Source organism: Crocodylus siamensis, chromosome 3, assembly GCF_052110815.1.
Source record: "Crocodylus siamensis isolate JL-2025a chromosome 3, ASM5211081v1, whole genome shotgun sequence".
Taxonomy (NCBI): domain Eukaryota; kingdom Metazoa; phylum Chordata; order Crocodylia; family Crocodylidae; genus Crocodylus; species Crocodylus siamensis.
Window position 1 is genome coordinate 171,412,276 of NC_143397.1, and position 18,353 is coordinate 171,430,628.

General features: G+C 39.3%; 1 protein-coding gene across 2 annotated transcripts in view; it reads left to right on the plus strand.

Annotated features, from left to right (window-relative positions):
• Positions 1–18,353, plus strand: part of MYOM1 (myomesin 1) — a 104,315-nt gene that overhangs the window by 26,411 nt on the left and 59,551 nt on the right. For both annotated transcript variants that reach the window (XM_090039747.1, XM_090039744.1), the window contains exons 4-10: positions 4,161–4,371; positions 5,167–5,324; positions 9,047–9,139; positions 10,414–10,502; positions 10,642–10,704; positions 15,160–15,324; positions 15,935–16,096. In XM_090039747.1, the coding sequence (XP_089895873.1) occupies positions 4,161–4,371; positions 5,167–5,324; positions 9,047–9,139; positions 10,414–10,502; positions 10,642–10,704; positions 15,160–15,324; positions 15,935–16,096 (941 nt within the window). The remainder of the gene's footprint in view (positions 1–4,160; positions 4,372–5,166; positions 5,325–9,046; positions 9,140–10,413; positions 10,503–10,641; positions 10,705–15,159; positions 15,325–15,934; positions 16,097–18,353) is intronic.

Sequence of the window (18,353 nt, forward strand, 5' to 3'; positions counted from 1 at the left end):
ATGGATATAATACAATGATGCCTAATTCAGAAAGATGTTAGGGGGCTTACCTTATTTGTCTGTACAATATTTTGAGATCCTGAGATAAAGAATACTATGCATTTCCTAAATACTGTTGTTATTATTATTATGCCATTTACTACTATTTATTGACTCTAGTTCCTTCACATGGCAACTCAAAATATTGCATATCTTTGTGCTACTGAGTTGGCTCAGATTGGGTTTCTGAATTAGTTGAGGAGTTTTAAAAGGCCAGTGATGATCATTAGCGTGCCCAAGTGGGCATGTTTCCATACATGTTTTTTTTTTCTTTGTTGGCATCATAATCATGCCTGTGTGCCAGGATTATGGAAGTGACATGTTAAGCCAATGCCAAGTATTTATTTTTGTTTGAAAGATAATAACTCAGATGCATTCAACCATTTGCATGTAATATATCATACCTAAATTCTCCTGTGAAATCAATGTGCCATTTCCCTAGGGCAGATAACGTGTATATGTATAGTTATTTTAAGTGTTGTCATTCTATCCAAGGTCAGCATTCTGTCCATGCTACAGGGCTATTAAATTTGCTGCAGTATTGTTTCTGTAGCTCATCAGCATTTCCACTTTAAATCCTACTTGCAGGGGCTCAGGATTATGATGTAAAAATTCCTTCACTTGGAAAAGAAGTGTTAGCTCTTGACTGCTTTACATAGGTGCATGAACACACGTATACATAGGGATGTACACACACAAGAAAGTAGACATTGACCTCTATGAAATTGTAGATGGTACAAATCAGGGAAATGGAGGAGAAAATGAGGGAAAGCTTGCCACTATTCTAGTTTATAAAGCACAGAGGGCTCAATCTAATTGAATGTATTCCAAATTTATTTGAAACTGAAGCTGGTTCATAGGCATGAACTATCTAAGATGAAAGTTTATGAAGACTAGTCCATTCATAGACATTCTCTTCTTCCTGAAGAAGTTTTTAAAAATCTGTCGTTTGGGACAATCTCTGTCTACATAAAACTTCCCATTGCAATCTCTGAGAATTGTGTCTACATAAAGATGGAGGAATTGTGCTTTAAATTTAAAAGATATGTTGCATATAGAATCATAGAATCACTGAGTCAGAAGGGCCCTAGACAGATCATCCAGTCCAACCCCCCACCATGGGCAGGAATGAGCACTGGGATTGGGAGGGGTCATAATGGTGCGAACCATTGTTGCAGAGAGCACTGAATCCTGGCCTTTGGCCTTGAAAATGGAGTTAATTACTTTCTGCTTAATTTTAACATTCTTCTTATTTAGCAATACTAGATCTGCAAATTTGTGGCTCAGTTCTGCAAGGGTGTGAGTCCCTATTCAGAGCTGAAGGTGCACATGATCTCATAGAAGGTGTTCAGCACTTCGCTCAGATCCAAATGGACTCTTACTCATTTGTAATCAAAAAGAAAAAAAAATCAGTTAACCTTTAAAAGAAAATGTCATTTGTTTATTTGAAGTGACTTCAGATAACTGCATTTATATTTGTTGAAGTAGAATTGAGTATTCAAAGCAGTTATTAGACATTTCCCTCATGGTTTATTTAGCTATGTCTGGAAATTTTGGATGTCTCCAGGTGAGGGAGACCATTCTCTTGATATTTCCTGGGAAATACCCAGGATTTCCCAAAGTGGGGGGTGGAGAGAGGGCAGGAGCAGCAACCTGTACTGTATGGTACTGTGGTACTGTTCCCTCTGCTCCTGGCCTCCTCTTCCCCCACCATTGTAGACAGATGCACTGCAGGAGCCTCTGGGAGTTGTACGAGTCCCTAAAGGAAGTAAAAATCCACCCCCACTTTCCCCTTCCCCTTCCTGCTTAGAGGTATAGTCTCTCCCCTCCCTTTCCCCCACCTTCCAACTTCCATGCCTGCTGCTGCTGTTTGTCTGCTGTTCGGTGCGGGGTGGGGAGCTCCAGATCTAGCCAGGCTACCCAGATACTGGGATCAGCTGGGTAGAGGACAGTGGCAACAAAAGGAATGGGAGAGTAGTTCCTTTACCTTGCATGGTCCCCTGGGAGAAGATGAGAAGAAGGGGAAATGCCCCATCCCCCAGTTGATCCCAGCCCCTGCCCAGCAGACAGGAATGGCTCTGGTACTTTCCTCCCACCCCTGGGGCAGTGGGCAAAGCAGCATCAGCAGATTGGTGGTGGGGGAATGGGAAGGGAATAAGGGATGCCTTTAAGCAGGAAGGAGGAGGGAGGAGGGAGGATTTTTACCTGCTTTAGGCATTTGAAAAAGCCCCTGGATGCTCCTTTGGTGCAGTCGAATCCAAAAAGGCAGGGGGTGCAGTCATACCGCTGCACCACTCCTCTAGATCCACCCCTAGATATTTCCTACAAAGTCCTTTCCAGTAAAGTCACTTGAAATACAGTTTAAGTCAGACTTTGAATATATGAGAAAGCTAGAAAACAGTCCAAACTCTCATGTAATTTTTTTTCAGTGTTTTGAGAATGTGTTATGCTTGGTTAGTAGAACTAGTTATTGCAATACTGAGTTCTACTGCTTCTCTTTACTGATACTGGCATGACACAGTAAACACAGAACCTTGGGATTTCATTATGATTTTAGAGATAGTCCCAAATAAAACCCAGATCCAGTCTTTGATCTTTCAGAAGTCCTATCAAATATACAACATTAATAAATTAAAAAATTAAGAACAAACTTTTAAAATACTTTTCAGCTGTGGTTGCAGGTAAATTGGAAATCAAGGAGGAGGCAGGAAGCTGTAGCTACAATTTCCAAACGTAAAGTAGCATCCCGTCCTTAACTGCATGAGTATATGTTACAGGAGTGGCAGTACTTGTGAACAGCTTGTCATTTTTACCTGAAATAAATACCTCAAAATCATCAGAAAGGCATCTAGCAAGCTTTTAAGTAAAACCACTTTATGCTGTGAAACTGAATATTGTACATACACAACTGCAGTAGCTGAATCTACCAGAACTATAGTAAGGCATCTCTGTGAATCAAGGAATGCTCACGCTGCTTGCTAAATTGTAACAGTTTCTAAGTTCCAACAGTTCTAACCAAAAAGATAGAAACAGTTGCAGTGCATGGATCTTGAAGGCAGAATTTGACCCACTAGGCATGTCTACACATGCTATTAATGAGAAGCAATAAACTCCAGTGCAGCTTGTGTGCTCCAGTTTACATGTGTCCCTGGCACTGCAGCACATTCAGCTGGTGAGGGACCTGGGGGTCAGCCTGCCAGCCTAGGACTGCTCTGCCCTGGCTCAGTGTGCTGTGGAGGGGCTGGCTGGGGCACAAGGGTGCTATAGTGTGGGACTAGCTGGCAGGCAGCCCCACACTGAAGCACCCTCTGCCCCAGCCATCCCTGTCTCTGCCTACATGTGTATTTTACCACATGCAACTGTGCCACCATAGGATAGTACTTGTGCTAGACAGTACTATCTTACAGCAAAGTGAATTCATTTACTGCAGCCTAATAGCACTGCACATGCAGATGGTGACAATTTACTGCACAGCAAATTAGCTCCATAGTAGACATCTCATGTAGACATGCCCACTGATATTAATAAAATTGTGTTCACTGCCTCCTACACCTGTAAAATGCTTGTGGCTGACTCAGGGATGAGATAGTAGTATTCAAAACCCTGTTTGAAGAAAAAATAACATTAAAGAATAAAGTGTTGCTTTTCTTGGACAGAACTTTTTGTAGTATATAAATTAGGAGTGTTATAATTCAGCTGCAATCTACCCACTTTTGTATTGCTACTGTAAGTGCTAGAGGTATAAGGAAGTCAGTGACTGAAGTATTATTTTGTTTTGCACTAATCTTTATTAAAATGGAAAAGTGAAAGCATAGCAGGAGAGTTACTAGATTAAAAACCTGCATGGCACATGTAATAGATAAATGCATTGAAAATGGTAATGGATTTAAACTGCAAAATATACTCAGTCATTCACCTGTATACTGTTGTGAATCTTTTGTTGTTGGGATATGGAACTGTTTCAGGGGTGATGATCCTTAAGGTAGAAAGGCTTCATGAGCAGTCTATTGGCTGTTATTTATTAATTGTTATTTATTCATTGTAGTAGGCCAAGCTAATAGCAGATGTTGCAAATGAAATGTTTTTTGCCACAGTGATTATGCTTTTTTCAATCTCTTCAGTGATGTGTATGACAGTGGAATTACAGATACAGAAGAGGAAAGGATCAAGGAAAGTGCTGCATACATTGCCAGAAGGAACCTTTTTGCTACAGGTGAAGGAGTTAGTGTGAGCAGCAGAGTGGCTGCTTCATCTGCAGAAGAGCAGCATGAGAAGAAATCAAGGAAAGTAGCAATAAGAGAGTCAGCTGAACGTTTGGCCCTAAGGAAAACGGTAATAAAACACAAAAGAACCCATAGATTGTAAATAGCTTGCACTTGGGAATTTCTTCTTATTCTGCATGGTATAGTTCCCTAGCACCTGATCTACAGCCAGGATCCACACCATGATTGCAATGCAGTAATCAAAGCAACAATCAACTGGAAGTGTTTTCAAAAGCTTGTATTTTGGCTTTTAGCCAGAACTGTGTTTTGGGTACATGGGAGAGGACAGTGCCTCACTGGAAGTACTGGAAGCTCCCGAGTTGCTTTTGGGAAAAAGGGTTATTTTTACATTCTTCCTTTAAATGGTGCAGCATACTCCCTCTTACATAACTATGGAGGTCTGCTTGTGATGAAAGAGAAAGGCTGTATAAAAGGGCTGTATAAAATCTGCTTCCTGAAGACAGTAGAAATTAAGGAAAGGAATTATTAAAGGCATCCGAAATTTGGTCCAGAATTACTGGCTTCTTTGATATTTAGTACACAACTGGTTGAAAAAAAAATACTGTAAGGGCAGTTATCAGTCGTTCACTTCCAAACTGGAAGGCCTGTCAAGTGAGATCCCACAGAGATTTGTACTGGGCCTGGTTCAAGTCAATATTTTCATGAATGACTTGAATAACAGAATAGATAGTATACACACAACATTTGTGGATGACACCAAGCTGGGAAAGGTTGCAAGTATTCTGCAGTCAGAACTCAAAATCTAATTCTAGAAAAATATCCCAAAACATTTCTGGGGAATGAATCAGTAATTTTATGTTGGGTAGTTTAATGCTGGGTTTTATGATGAAATATTCTCTTCCAGATAGAAGAGACTCAGGAATTTCACCGAAGGTTGAATGAAGATAAACTTTTACATGCTCCTGAGTTTGTTATCAAGCCTCGGTCCCACACTGTCTGGGAAAAACAGAACGTTAAATTACATTGCACTGTGACTGGCTGGCCAGAACCCCGTGTTACATGGTAGGCTTGCATCTCTATCTATGATGTTGTTAATTTATATATCTGTTCTGAATTTGTAAATGCTTTGGAATACTATGTGGGAGACACTCAGGAAAGGTCAATGGAGATATGCAATCAGTGCACTGTGATGATAAAGAAAGAGAGTCATGAGACAGAGGAGTGAATATGATGCTGTCTTATTCAACCTCCTTATTCACACTGAATAGCTGTTTATACCATAAGTGGTTCCATTAAGATCATTACCTCTATAGTTTTGGTTGCGATGAGAAAGATCATAATGAACATAATCTGAGGGCAAGTCTACACATTTATTAATGCACCAGAATTATCGTGCATTAAGTTTAGTATCCATAATTGGCGCAACTGCACATTAGCACAGATGTATGCTTTTTTTGTGACAATGAACAATAGACTAAGTCTGCTGCACATTAGGGTGTTTTTTGTGTGACATGCTAATATGTGCTAGAATTAGCCTAATGCACATTTAGTGTCTCGTGTAGACGTGCCCTGAGACTCCCAAGAGTCTCCAATAAAAAAGAAGAACAGAAGGATGTAGTTAGCTGTATTTGTACGATGTTAGAGAGAAGAGATGCTAAGATGGAAGATATGTATAATATTTCTAAAATAAAATGAAAAATTAAAAAAACAGAGACCATATTTTGTAGACCACTCTCCCAGCGCTCTTTACTTTATTATTTTAAATACTTTTCAAGCCCATTTATCATTGTGGCCTCAGATAATCTATAATGATTCTGGAACATTTATAACTGCTGTGGTGAGAGAGAAGCTGCTTAAATGCTAATCAGTTATAGTAACCTGACTCCATGAAAATGAAGTCTCAAGATTCACATGCACTCATGGAAGTCCGTCATAATTATTTAAAATCAGATGCTGGAGATAAGTTTAATGCCTGATCCAAAGGCCACTGAATTCTCTTGGAAGCTTTCTATTTACTAGAATGGCCCTTGGAGAAGACCTTAATATAAAAGGACTCAAATATACTACTGAAGATTGTGTGGGAAAGAGGTGACAGTCTAATTAGACCCTTGGGCTAGTGTCTTCCTTGACTGGTGTTTTATTCTTGTTTAACTGGTGCTGTACTGTAGAGCCTTTCTGTCTCATCACTTGTCAAGCTGATCCTTTTTTGCCTGGTTTCGATTCCATAAAAATATAATTAGTTGTTTAAACAATAGATAAAGACATAATAATGTTTTTTTCGGGCTTGAAATGGAACATCATACATATGTACTTTTATTATCTGTGATACTTTGAGACTGTGCATATATATCATCATAAATTTTAGCACATAAAAGCTGACAGAAAATCACCATATGTTCAGCATTAAATGTTCATTATATCAATAAACTGTATAATGGGAACTATCTGCAAAGGCATCTGAAAAAGTCTTTTATCAGCATGGAAGGTATTATATATAGTTTTCAGTTTGTAGCCTGAATTACTTCACATTCAGCATGAACTCTATGTTAGATATTAGCTTGCCACTCACTGTTAATGGAAAGAATGAACCAGCATGCAATCCTTGCAGCAGGTGCTTTGGTCTAAGATAAAGAGCAACACTGAACTGCATTTACCAGCTCTCATTCAGTGTTTGTTAATCAGATGTCATTCACATATTCCCTTGCATGCCAGAAGTGATAAGTAAAAAAAAATCCTAGGAGTTTTCACTGTAGGAATCTTTTGCTGTGTGATACAGTTTTACTGGCTCTAGTAGAAAGAAGATATGGAAACCTAGGACATTTGAGACCTGCAACAGAAAGTGAAAACTATTAATACAGAATGATAGCAAGCGGGTTAGGATCCAACATTAGCTAATGACTTGGCTCTTCTGGAATTTGACTTTCCAAAAGTAACAAGTAGTCCTTCTAAAGTGTAAGATGAATATAAACTTGCCAAAATCTAATCTATTATTCTTTTTACAAACCTGATGATGACAAGAAAAGAAGTATTCTAAACACTAACATTATTCATTTAGAGCTCAGTCATACAATGGTCACTTATGAAGCCAAGCTTCTACTGAACTCAGCAGGTGCTCAGCACTGGGTTGGAGCTTCCTATTGCAGGTTACAAGAACAAATCTTTAGTTTGGGAGGTCAGAAGTAAAATGCACACTGTTATATCCCCTGTCATGCCCCCTGAAGAAAATAATTGGTCAGATACAAATAATATATACTTCTAGCAATACTTTAAAAGATTTATGGCATAATTTCCACTTGTTAGAAATCTGTATGAGATGGAATGAGTCCACATGCATGTGAAAACATTCAGGGGCATCCAGTCACTGATTTTTGTATTCTTGTGCTTTTGCTATTTGATGAGAAGTTTTTCTCACAGTGTTTCTCAAGGTGATCACAGCATTTTATATATCTATATCTAGATGTAGATGTATCTTGACCCCAAATCCTCGTCTATAAACATAAGTAGTGTATTTCCACTTTGTGGGCATGTGTTACTATCTGGGGAGCCAGTGCACATGGTCAGTACCTCATCCACCAACATGAGTTCTGTATGGATGCTTTGCACATTCCAAGGAGTACAATTTGGAAACAGTATAGGAAGGTCAGGCGACGAGTGGTGAAAGGTAGATCCACCTCTATATAGATCCACTAACCATTGTTTCTTGTGGGGCAAAATAATAAAAGAACAGGGGGTATATACTGGCTGTCAAGCCACTCCAGTGCTGTTCACAATCTGAGGAAAGGGATTCCTTCATCCGATTCCCACAGAATGCTTTTGTATCAATCCTACCTTGCTAGACACTACACTGAGATGGGGTCTGAATTGAAAGTCAGTGGGACATAGGATCCTAACACACTTTGGCACTTTTGAAAATCCCAGCCTTAAACATCTACCCACAAATTTGCAGATGTGGGTACTGTTCTTTTTTCCCAATAGTAAGCAGCATGAAAAAGCAATTTTAATATAAGGGTTTGACAGCAGGTGGAGCTTTACTTTGAACTATATTTTAAAAAATGCTCAATAATATTCATGGTATAAATCCAGCTGCATGTTTCTTAGTTGTTTTGTAAAACAGCATATACCATTGGCAGATTAGTTCTTATTCCCTTCCGTGGTCAAAAATCAGGAAATAAATTATGACATTTCTAAAAATAAAACCAAGCAAATAAATCCCTTTTGATGAATGTTTATTATAAATCACAAAATGATTGAACCTCTTAAAAGTAAGAATTATTGCAATTTTCATGCATATTAATCTAAAAATCCAATACTTTTATACATATATATTAAATAGTACAGGAAAACCTTGGAATCAGTACAGTAAAAACTACAGTAGGGTTTATTCTGTCATAGATTATGCCTGCACAAATGTAAGTGTAGGATAGGGTTTAGACTGAAAATGCAGAGTTTTGCTAATCTGTAGAAGTCTGAAAGAGTTCCCTTGTGGCTCTGCCACTCCTAAATAATGCAGTCACCTGAAGTTCATGGTAATATGCACATTATTTGTCCATAATGTATTCATTTTTGGATTATAGGATAAAATTCATTTGAACCATAACGTGAGAATTTGGGCCTCAAAAGGAAAGTGTGCAATGAATTTAAAGGATATTAGACTGCATCTTATCTAGGAGCATCATAGAGAAACTACAGCTGATACGGTTAAACCTCTAACATCAAGTACTTGCCCTTTTAAAGTAGATGATTTGTACTTCAGTTTACCACATGCTGTTTTTGTTGTTTCATAGGTACAAAAACAATGTGCCCATCAACGTACATACTAACCCGGGCAAGTATGTCATTGAAAGTCGATATGGGCTACACTCACTGGAGATTAGCACGTAAGGCAATACTGGTTAACATAAGAGATCATTTAAGCAAAAATGTTAACTGTTGATTTTGAAGTACATTTATTTATTGTAGATACGATCGCATTGGTATAGATGAACTATCTCTAGTAAATATTTAAGCAGTTCTGGTTTTCATCTGTAATTTTCCTAAGTGAGGTACAATTATGTTATAGTGCTGTTTACAGCTGAATCACAAATACTTGGGGCACTTTAGATAACTTCTGCTGCCTCCACCTTCTCAGGTTCAAACATTTTAAATTCCTCAGTATAAATTTGGTAACAAAAACTGTACAGGCTTTATGTGTGAGACATACATGTTAGTATATCTAGCAAGTATTTTTAAATATGGTGAAAATCCTGATTGTTAGCCCTTCCAAAAATGGAGAAAGTATTGCGCTTCCCCCCAATACACACACAAACAGAAAAGTTTTAGCAGTATTCAGCCACAATAGGGAGCTGTTTTAAAGTAGCCTGTATCTAAGAAAAATTAAAACAGGGAGAAGTCTATTTATAATATTGAACTTGCTGAGTGAAACTCCAGAAAGCTTTCCTTTGGCTGCTGGATTTTATTGAATTCATAATTTTTGCTCTCTGAGACCTGTGAGTTATAGCAGGTTTTGAATTTGAATTCACTAGAGTCAAGGCCCAAGCAGACAGGGAGTATTGTAGCTATTGTAATATGATGCACAATTGCCCAGAAGGCATAGGATCTGGAGTGCTATTGAAGGGTTGGAAAAAAGGAAGGGTGAATAAGGAATCTAATACAGCCAGTCTAGTTTCTGGTCAGAATGAAGGAAGAAGGTAGGGAAGACTTGCATGTTAATATATGTGTTATGAGAATTCAGTTCAGATCACTGGAAGATGGGCAAAGTTTCAAGCCAAGTCTCATTTTCAGACCAGTTCGCCCCTTCTACTTACCAAGTGAGATAGGCCTGTACTACTTTAAAATCTCATTAGGCCAAGTTCTGTACTTTACACCCATGGTCTATCTAGGAACCACTGAAAAGAAAGGAAGTCTCAGTCCATAATCATGTATAATTTATGTTGACTTCAGTTGGGGATTTTACTTGAATAAGGACTGTAGGTTAGACCCACAATTAAACTCAATTACAGTAAACAGTTTCTCAGTGAACACAGAGTAGTCCTATGATAAATAGTCACGGGGAGGATGGGGCTTTTGTCTTTAGAAAATTGTATGTTTATCGCAAGTAATCTAGAAATGTTAAAATGTTGTGTGGCCTGCCTAAATATTTGCATCATTTCAGATGTGAATTTGAAGACACTGCTCAGTATCGTGCTTCTGCTATGAATGTTAAAGGAGAACTTTCAGCTTATGCATCCATCGTGGTAAAGAGTAGGTTTGCAGGGAATGTTTTCCCACAATTTCTCTCTAAAGTGAATTTTAATCTGATTTACTTGGCTCAAAGACCTGATTACTTCTCAGTCATCATAACTAGGTTCACTCTCTCTTTTTTATTCCCATTTTTCGCTAGGATATAAAGGAGAAATTGATGACACCTTTTTTCATGCTGGAATTGTCACCATGCCTCTCAGCTGTAAGTTCAAAGATGTGTTTGCCTAAGCTATCCTTTAAAAATTATGGCTCACTGACAACTACCAACAAAATATATGGTAACATTTTATATAAACAAAATGGTTATGATTTTTCAGAGAAGCTGAATACTATCAGTTCAGCTGAAGTCATTTAGATCTGCAAGAATTCAACATCTCTAAAAATCAGAATGTGTACTCTGATGTTATAGTTTGGTGTTTATTGCTATTCTTGATTATTTAACAAACATCTACTGTACATATCTGGTAAAATAGTGGGATATACTGTGTCATAGTCATAAAGAAGTCAGATTGGAAGGGACTTCCAGAGGTCATCTAGTCCAACCCCCTGCCTGAGGCAGGATCATCCCTATCTCAGCTATTCCATACAAACCATAATCTACATACAGGTGTGACAATATTTGTTAGATTTGGCCACAAAAAGTGGTCTATAGCTGTGACCAAACATAAGTACACAGCTGCAGACAGCTTAAAAATAGCTGATCCAGTAAAAATCTGAACCCTCATTGCATGACAGGTCAAATGAAGATGTTTCAAAATGGAGCATCTTCTGTAACTTCTGTCTGCACTGCCTTCCAGCAGTGCAGCTGTTTTCAGAATAGGAGCAGGAAAAGGGACCAAAGGGAATTTGTTCTGGGGGGTTTTCAGCCCCTGCAGGGAGGTGGGACAGGTGTATTGGAGCTCCAACTTACCCAACCCACTCTCCCGTGCTGGCTGGGGAAGCCCTAGAATGAGCTCCCTTTGCTCCCTTTCCCCATCCCGTTCTGCAAACTTTGCAGCCTGGCAGAAAGGAGGGGCTATTGCTAAGGGAAACCAGCTGCAGGTTCACAGCCAGCAGCTATATTCCCATCCCCTCTGGAACCAACAGTGAACTTCTGTTTGTTCCAAGGGATTGTTGCAACTGAGAACAGTTCCAGCAAAGCGTTCTCAATTATAGCAGGGAGCTGCACTTCTCTCTGCACCCTAAAACTCTACATAAGACTACCATTAGCCCTGACACAACATAGACCTAATACCCTAACCTGCCGCAGGTGAAGCAGGGGAACTGTGGCAGCCAGTATCTTGCTTCTGTAAAAAATACTGTGATATGTATATTGTACTTAGATCTGGAGGAAAAAGCATCATCCTTTGAAACATATAAGGCTATATTGGATACAAACAACCTCACAGAATGTTTAGAAGAGGACAAATTTGCTTTGGCTTCATGGGCTAGACTAGATGAAGTAATGTTTATTGCCTACTTTATTCTCTTTGGTTCCTTGATATCAAGAGGACCAACAGTGGACATCAAGAGCAGACTTCTGCTTCACTGTACATGGCTAAATACCATGAATGTAGCATATAACTGCAGTTTTTGCACTTAACGCCATTTTTGGATTCTATAACACCATTTTAACTGCCCTGCACACACGCCACATCCCTGCCAGAAATAAAGTGGAGTAGGAGGGCCATCATGTGTGTTTGCCTATTATCCAGAGGCCACTCAGCCTTCTTCCTTGAAGGTGACCCACTTCACCTTGCATTTAATAGTCATGGGATTAAATAGATGGAGAACAGTAGGGAAGTTTCTGCCCCATTGAAAAGCAAGGGCCCAAGCTGAATCCTAGGAGTCCTTCCATCCAGGGTGATACCCATCTTACAGAGCCAAACACCAGCCTCCTTGCCTCACACAGTTCCCTTTTGTGAGATTAAATTTAATCTCACGAAATGCAAGACAGTGACTAACAACAAGAATTCTGGCCTACTGATGTGTTTTCTTGCATACAACATGCCCCCAAATCTGATACTCACCTTGCAGGGGTGGTTCCAAAGAGGGTGTAGCGACATGGACACCCCTCTTTCGGTGGAGTAAGGGACTTTTTTTTAAGTCCCTGAAGGAAGTAATGATTACCCCACCTCCTTTCCCCTCTGTGCTCCCCTCCAATTTCCCCCTCCTGCCTGCTGCTGCCGTCCCCACTGGCTGTGTTCACCTGGAGGCAGGAGAGGCTCCAGAGTCACTCTAGCTTGCTCCAGCTGTGCTCTGAGGTGAGCTGGGCTCAGCCAGGGACAGTGGTAGTGATGGGTGAGTTTCCCCTTCTTGCTCAGTCCCCTTGTGGGTTCCCTGCCAGTCCAGAAGCAAGCGTGGGAGAAAGAAAACCACCTGCTGCCACTGCCGCTGCTGTCCTAGACAGTTCCAGCTCCCTGAACAGCCTGGTGGAATGGGGCAGGAGTGACTCTTGAGTCTCCTCTCCCCATTCCCTTGTCCCCAAGGAGTGGGTGGCAGCAGAAACAGTGGCAGTGGTGAGTGGGAAAGGGGAGAGTGGAGAAGAGGGAACATATTGCCGAGCAGAGAGGGGAGGGGAGGAGGGACTGAGATGGAGAAGGGAAGATTCTTACCTGACTGATGGACTTTAAAAAGTCCTCCACTGCTGGTCCTGCTGCAGGGGATGCCTAGTATGGGGGAAGGAAACTTGGAGCAGGAGATGCAGCCACCCTGGCAGCACCAGTGGTGGCTCTCACACCTCCCTTTACAAAATCCTGGATCCACCCAGGTCATCTTGTTTTTGAAGGACAAAATGAAGAAAAAAGATGTTTCTGTAGTTATGGCTGCATAAAGCAAAGGCAGAGCCTAATCTTCAGTTCTCCCTTTTTCTTGTTCTCCTTCTACATAACTAAGGATCCCTAGCAGCTCCTGAAGACTGGTTTCTCAGGGTAGAACTACAATTTGGAAAGAACTAAAATGTCTGAGCTAAAGAGGCTATAAAACAGTCCATGAGCAGCAAATTAGGGTGCTTTCAACCTCCAGCAGAAAAAAAATCTGTTTTCCTATTTAATATATGTACCCCAGTTTTGAGGGGGCTGAGTTTGGGAGGAAAGGTGAGTATTATATGCTTGTTCATATATATGTATATACACACACACACTAACGAATTGCCCATCAAGCATGACTCAATTTCAAATAACAAAAACAAACGGATAGATTTTACTTTTATATATATTTAAAAAAATTAAATATTTATAAAACTTCAATAAAACAGGCTGAACATTTGAAGATACCAATCCCTTCCTGCACTTGCCCTCATTCAGTGGGCTGGGGGCAGACCCACCCATGCTGCCACCCAGCTTCTGCCTGAACACCTCTTTGTTGGGCAAAGGCAGGAGAGCTCCGTGCCTTGCAACAGCCACCCATGCCCTGGAGCTTCCTCTGCACCATCCCTTAATGCCTCATTCGTTGCTTGGGACTCCAGATAGGGCCACCACTGCTCACCCACTGTCTTGCACCCCTGCCCAGCTCCCACTTTTCCTCAGCTGGCCCCTCCCTCTGCCCTTCCTGCTGTGCCAGGCTCCCAGCACCCTCCCAGGAGGAGCTCAGTAGAAAGAGCCCTAGCCCCTGACTTTTTTCCAAATTATGGAAGTTAGGATCATCTTGACATGGTCACTAAACAAATGCTAAGGTTTAGTTCCACTGGAAATAGGACAGGTCTTATAGCCCTCCTATCAGGGGCTCACAGTGCCTATAGGTTCTTCCTGGTCACCTGCGTCCTCGTTAATGTCCTTTTGGGAGAAATGAAGCTGGGCTGGTGCTGGTATCTGACCAGCTCTGTGGTGGTGCTGAGGACCAAGTCTATCTGTTGGCCTGGCTGCCTTGGCTTCAAATCCCTATGGTCCTAACCTCAGGCAATGCTGATGGAGTCAATTGACTTCATGGTTCATTATAATCTATCTGAGTCCTGCTCTTCACTCCACAGGTACTAACAACATTCTCTTTTTTTTTTAAGTCTTGAAGTTCCACTAATCAAGCTTTTCCGTCTTTAGCAATTTTGCTGTCTGTTAGATACCCCTGATCTTTCTTCTTCTATTCTTTTCAGCTCTTTTCAGAATCCTAGATCCATCCATGAAGTCCAGTCTTCAACAACAGCTATAATTTAATCTTTTGGCTGAGCAGTCAATTCAGCTGTGAAAAGGTTAAAGCTGTCACTTTTGCTTGAACAGGAAAGGGAGAGTAAGTGGGGTGAAGATTTGGCTCTGTCTGCTGTATTCTACAACAACTCCGGGGGGTGGAAATCTTCATTCTGCTTTCCTATAAACAAAGTGCATGCGTTATTTGGGGACATGTAGTATGTGAGAAAACGGAGACTTAAAAATACCCATAGAAATTGTTGTAGCCACCATGATGAGAAGCTGGAGCGGCTTTCAAATAGCAGTAGTAGGAGAAAAAATCTAACCAACATCAAGATCAATGTACTTAAACTGATTTAAAAGATTGTGGCATGATTGCCTGTGCCAGCAGGAAACTGGACTTGATGACCACAGAAGTCCCTTTCAAATCTGTTGCCTGTGTTTCGATATTTGTGTTCATCTATAGTCAAACCATGAGCTAATATTGTGAGCTTTTGGCATGGTTTTGTCTTTTACCCTTACAAAAGGATAGAAACCGTAAATATTTTTTCTTTATGCAGTTGGTGTTACCCCACATGGCTATGCCTCAAGGTTTGAAATCCATTTTGTTGACAAATTTGAGGTAACCTTTGGGAGAGAAGGAGAGACAATGAGTCTGGGTTGCACAGTTATCATTCATCCTGAGATTAAACGCTTCCAGCCAGAGATCCAGTGGTACAAGAATGGTGAGAACACTTTCTAAGATGGACTGTAAATTTGTCTGACTGAAAGATTTATTCACTTTAATATCATGTGAAAGTATGATAGGAATAACTATAAGGCTATACTGTATCAAATTGATCTAATTAAAATGGAGGGGATAGATTTTTTGCAATTATTTTTCAAATAAAGTATTTCCAATTTTTAACATTTAATACTTTTTACAAATTTGAAGCTTATAAAACTTCAGTTTACTACATAGATGATTAGTAAACAAGTGGGTAATTCTGTGAAAATATTTTGAAGTCTTTAAAAAAAATTATATCAGAAACATTTTAAATTACTCTACTTTTTTATATAGCATTCTCTGTACAGTCTATTTGACTTTTGTTGTTTATTGAGCCGCTGAAACCTCTCTTTAGTGACCATAAAAGAGATTTATAAAAGTCAGCCCCTTCATGCTGTTGAACCACTAAATTCACTTTAAAACTGATGCAGGGTCAGAGTTAGGGGGACATTGTGATTGTTTCTTAACAAGAAATTGTCTATTAAAGATGGTCTGTACTATGAGTTTCACTGTATTTAGGGATAGATTTAATTTTTCCACCTCTCTTTATGAAACACTCTAACTTCTAGGAGTTCTTATTACACCCTCGAAATGGGTTAATATGCATTGGAGTGGGGAACGAGCTACACTAACTCTTACACATGCAAACAAGGAAGATGAAGGTCTTTATACTCTACGTGTCGTGATGGGAGACTACTATGAACAGTACAGCAGTTATGTCTTTGTTCGAGGTAAGACATGGTGATGCTACCCTATGAATTACACAAGTAGCAAGTAAATGTGGTTACAGAGTTGTTTAAGATGGGTAGAATTACCTGACATTGAAGAAATAACCATTTCTAGTATGATAATTTCCCATTATTGTCACTTAGAAAATATGATAGGATACCTTTGGTCTGGTGACACTGCCATATGGCAGAGGATATTTGGACCATACCAACATAGTCATGATTCAGATGAGAAAGTCACTGAATTGGTGCAGTTTTGCAGTCTTTTCTTGATACATCTTTGAACAATGTTGCACACTAATCATAAAGAAGAAAAACTCACTTAAATGGTTAATGTGTTCTTGGGGCAATTGATTTGCTAATTTCAGATCACAGTTTTTGACTAAGGTTTTGTGCAAGAATTCTGAGGCATTCTAACACACAAGACAATATGATCCGATAAAATAGATATCAAATAGGGAAGGTGAGTCAGTCTCTAGACTAGAATATATTTAAAATTCACAACCCGCTAAGAATAACTTTTTGTCTCTCAGTTTTATATTTTTGTATAATGAAAAGTTCTGTTAGACAGAATCTTCCTTTAAGAAAGTTCGGAACTATCAGATTGTGCTGGTCCATGCACTGATTCTATACCTGTCTCAGCTGCCAAAAGCAGCTGCGGTGTGCAATGCTAATGCTAAATACTTTGGAAAAAAAAATTTTAACATGACCAGAGTCATTTTTTAAACTTTGTCAAACTCAGCAGAACCCAGAGAGACACAAATAACAGCCTGTTTGGAAAACCGATCAAGAGCAGAGATATTCACACTTTGTAGAAAGAAACTATTGAAATGTACAGTTGTGACAAGAGAACACTGTGAAAAAATTATAAATAAATAATCATTCTTGCTGCTGTTATACCTTTTGCATGAAATACAGAATTGAGTTCTTAATCATTTATGACCACTGAAGTTCTCCTGACACTTGTCAAAGTAGTGTGGAAGTTAGCCATGCTGTCTTTGCCAAATCCTAATTAGGATAATTACTTACTTGCTTTTTTTAATACAAATTCTTGCTTACTTAGATTTTCTGTACAATTTCAGTTAAATATTTTCTTCACTTCCTATCCTAACCAATTGCTTTATATAAGTGGTCAGCTGCCATATTTAATCCCAACCGGTTGCCCTTCAGTGGTGTGTATAGACATCCTAATACCTAGCCCTAAGCCTGTGAGTGCAGAGCAATGCATAGGATCAGGTCTGGTTAGGAACACATTTGACAGAGTTTGGAAAGTGCTTTGGCACCTACTATTTCCATACAGTGGTCACTGTTATCAAGTACGCATTTGTAAGCAAACTATAGGGGTAGAAATATGGTATTGCTTAAGTCAGTGGGAATTTATCACAGTTATTTCCTAATATAAGTATTGAAGAGAATCTGTGGTACCTCAGATCCTACCATGTGATAAATATTAACAATAAAAGCCTTTCAAATAGTCACCATGGCATATGCTTTAAAAATATTGCCATTGTCAATAATACTGATAATGTTTATAATGTTACTATATTAAATGAATAATTTATTCTATAAAATATGAGTTATGTAGTATAACACTGATATTGGGGCCGGGGGAGGGGAATATACAGAGTCCAGACTCAAGTGGCTTTGGCATAGTCCCTGAATGTTCAAATAATATTTTAATATCCACAAGGGGTTATGTTATAATTGGGTCTTTTCCAAAGGTTTCAAAGTATTTATTTTGGAGCTAATAAGAGTTGGAAAAATATTGTAAAATGGGCCATTATAATAAATAATAAAAAATGTGGTAATATTCTGGAAAACCAAACATATTTAAAATTCATGTTTATAGATAACATGTAAAAATGCTTAATTAACTAAAGTACACTATTTTCCTTTAAGTCTGTAGATCCTTTTTGTTTAACTCCACCCCCTACCTCTGTTCTCTTAAGTAGCTCCCAACAGGATTGAGAAAATGCCAGGAGTAATTACATAAACTGATGTTGATCTGGTCAGAAACAATGGCTTTTCTGTGGAAACTTTTCACACAGACTTTTTGGAAAGGTTACAAAATGTTTATTTTTCCCCACAAGTATGTTAAGATACTTACAGCTATATAAACAGACCCTGTCCCAAGAATGAGGATCTGGTTGCATAAACAATTTCAGGCCCCTGCATCTAGTCCTACACTTTGGCTTTGAAAGTTTTAGATAAGGTTGGCCTAAAAATAGATACTAAATCAAGGCTTCTCTGATACCTAGGG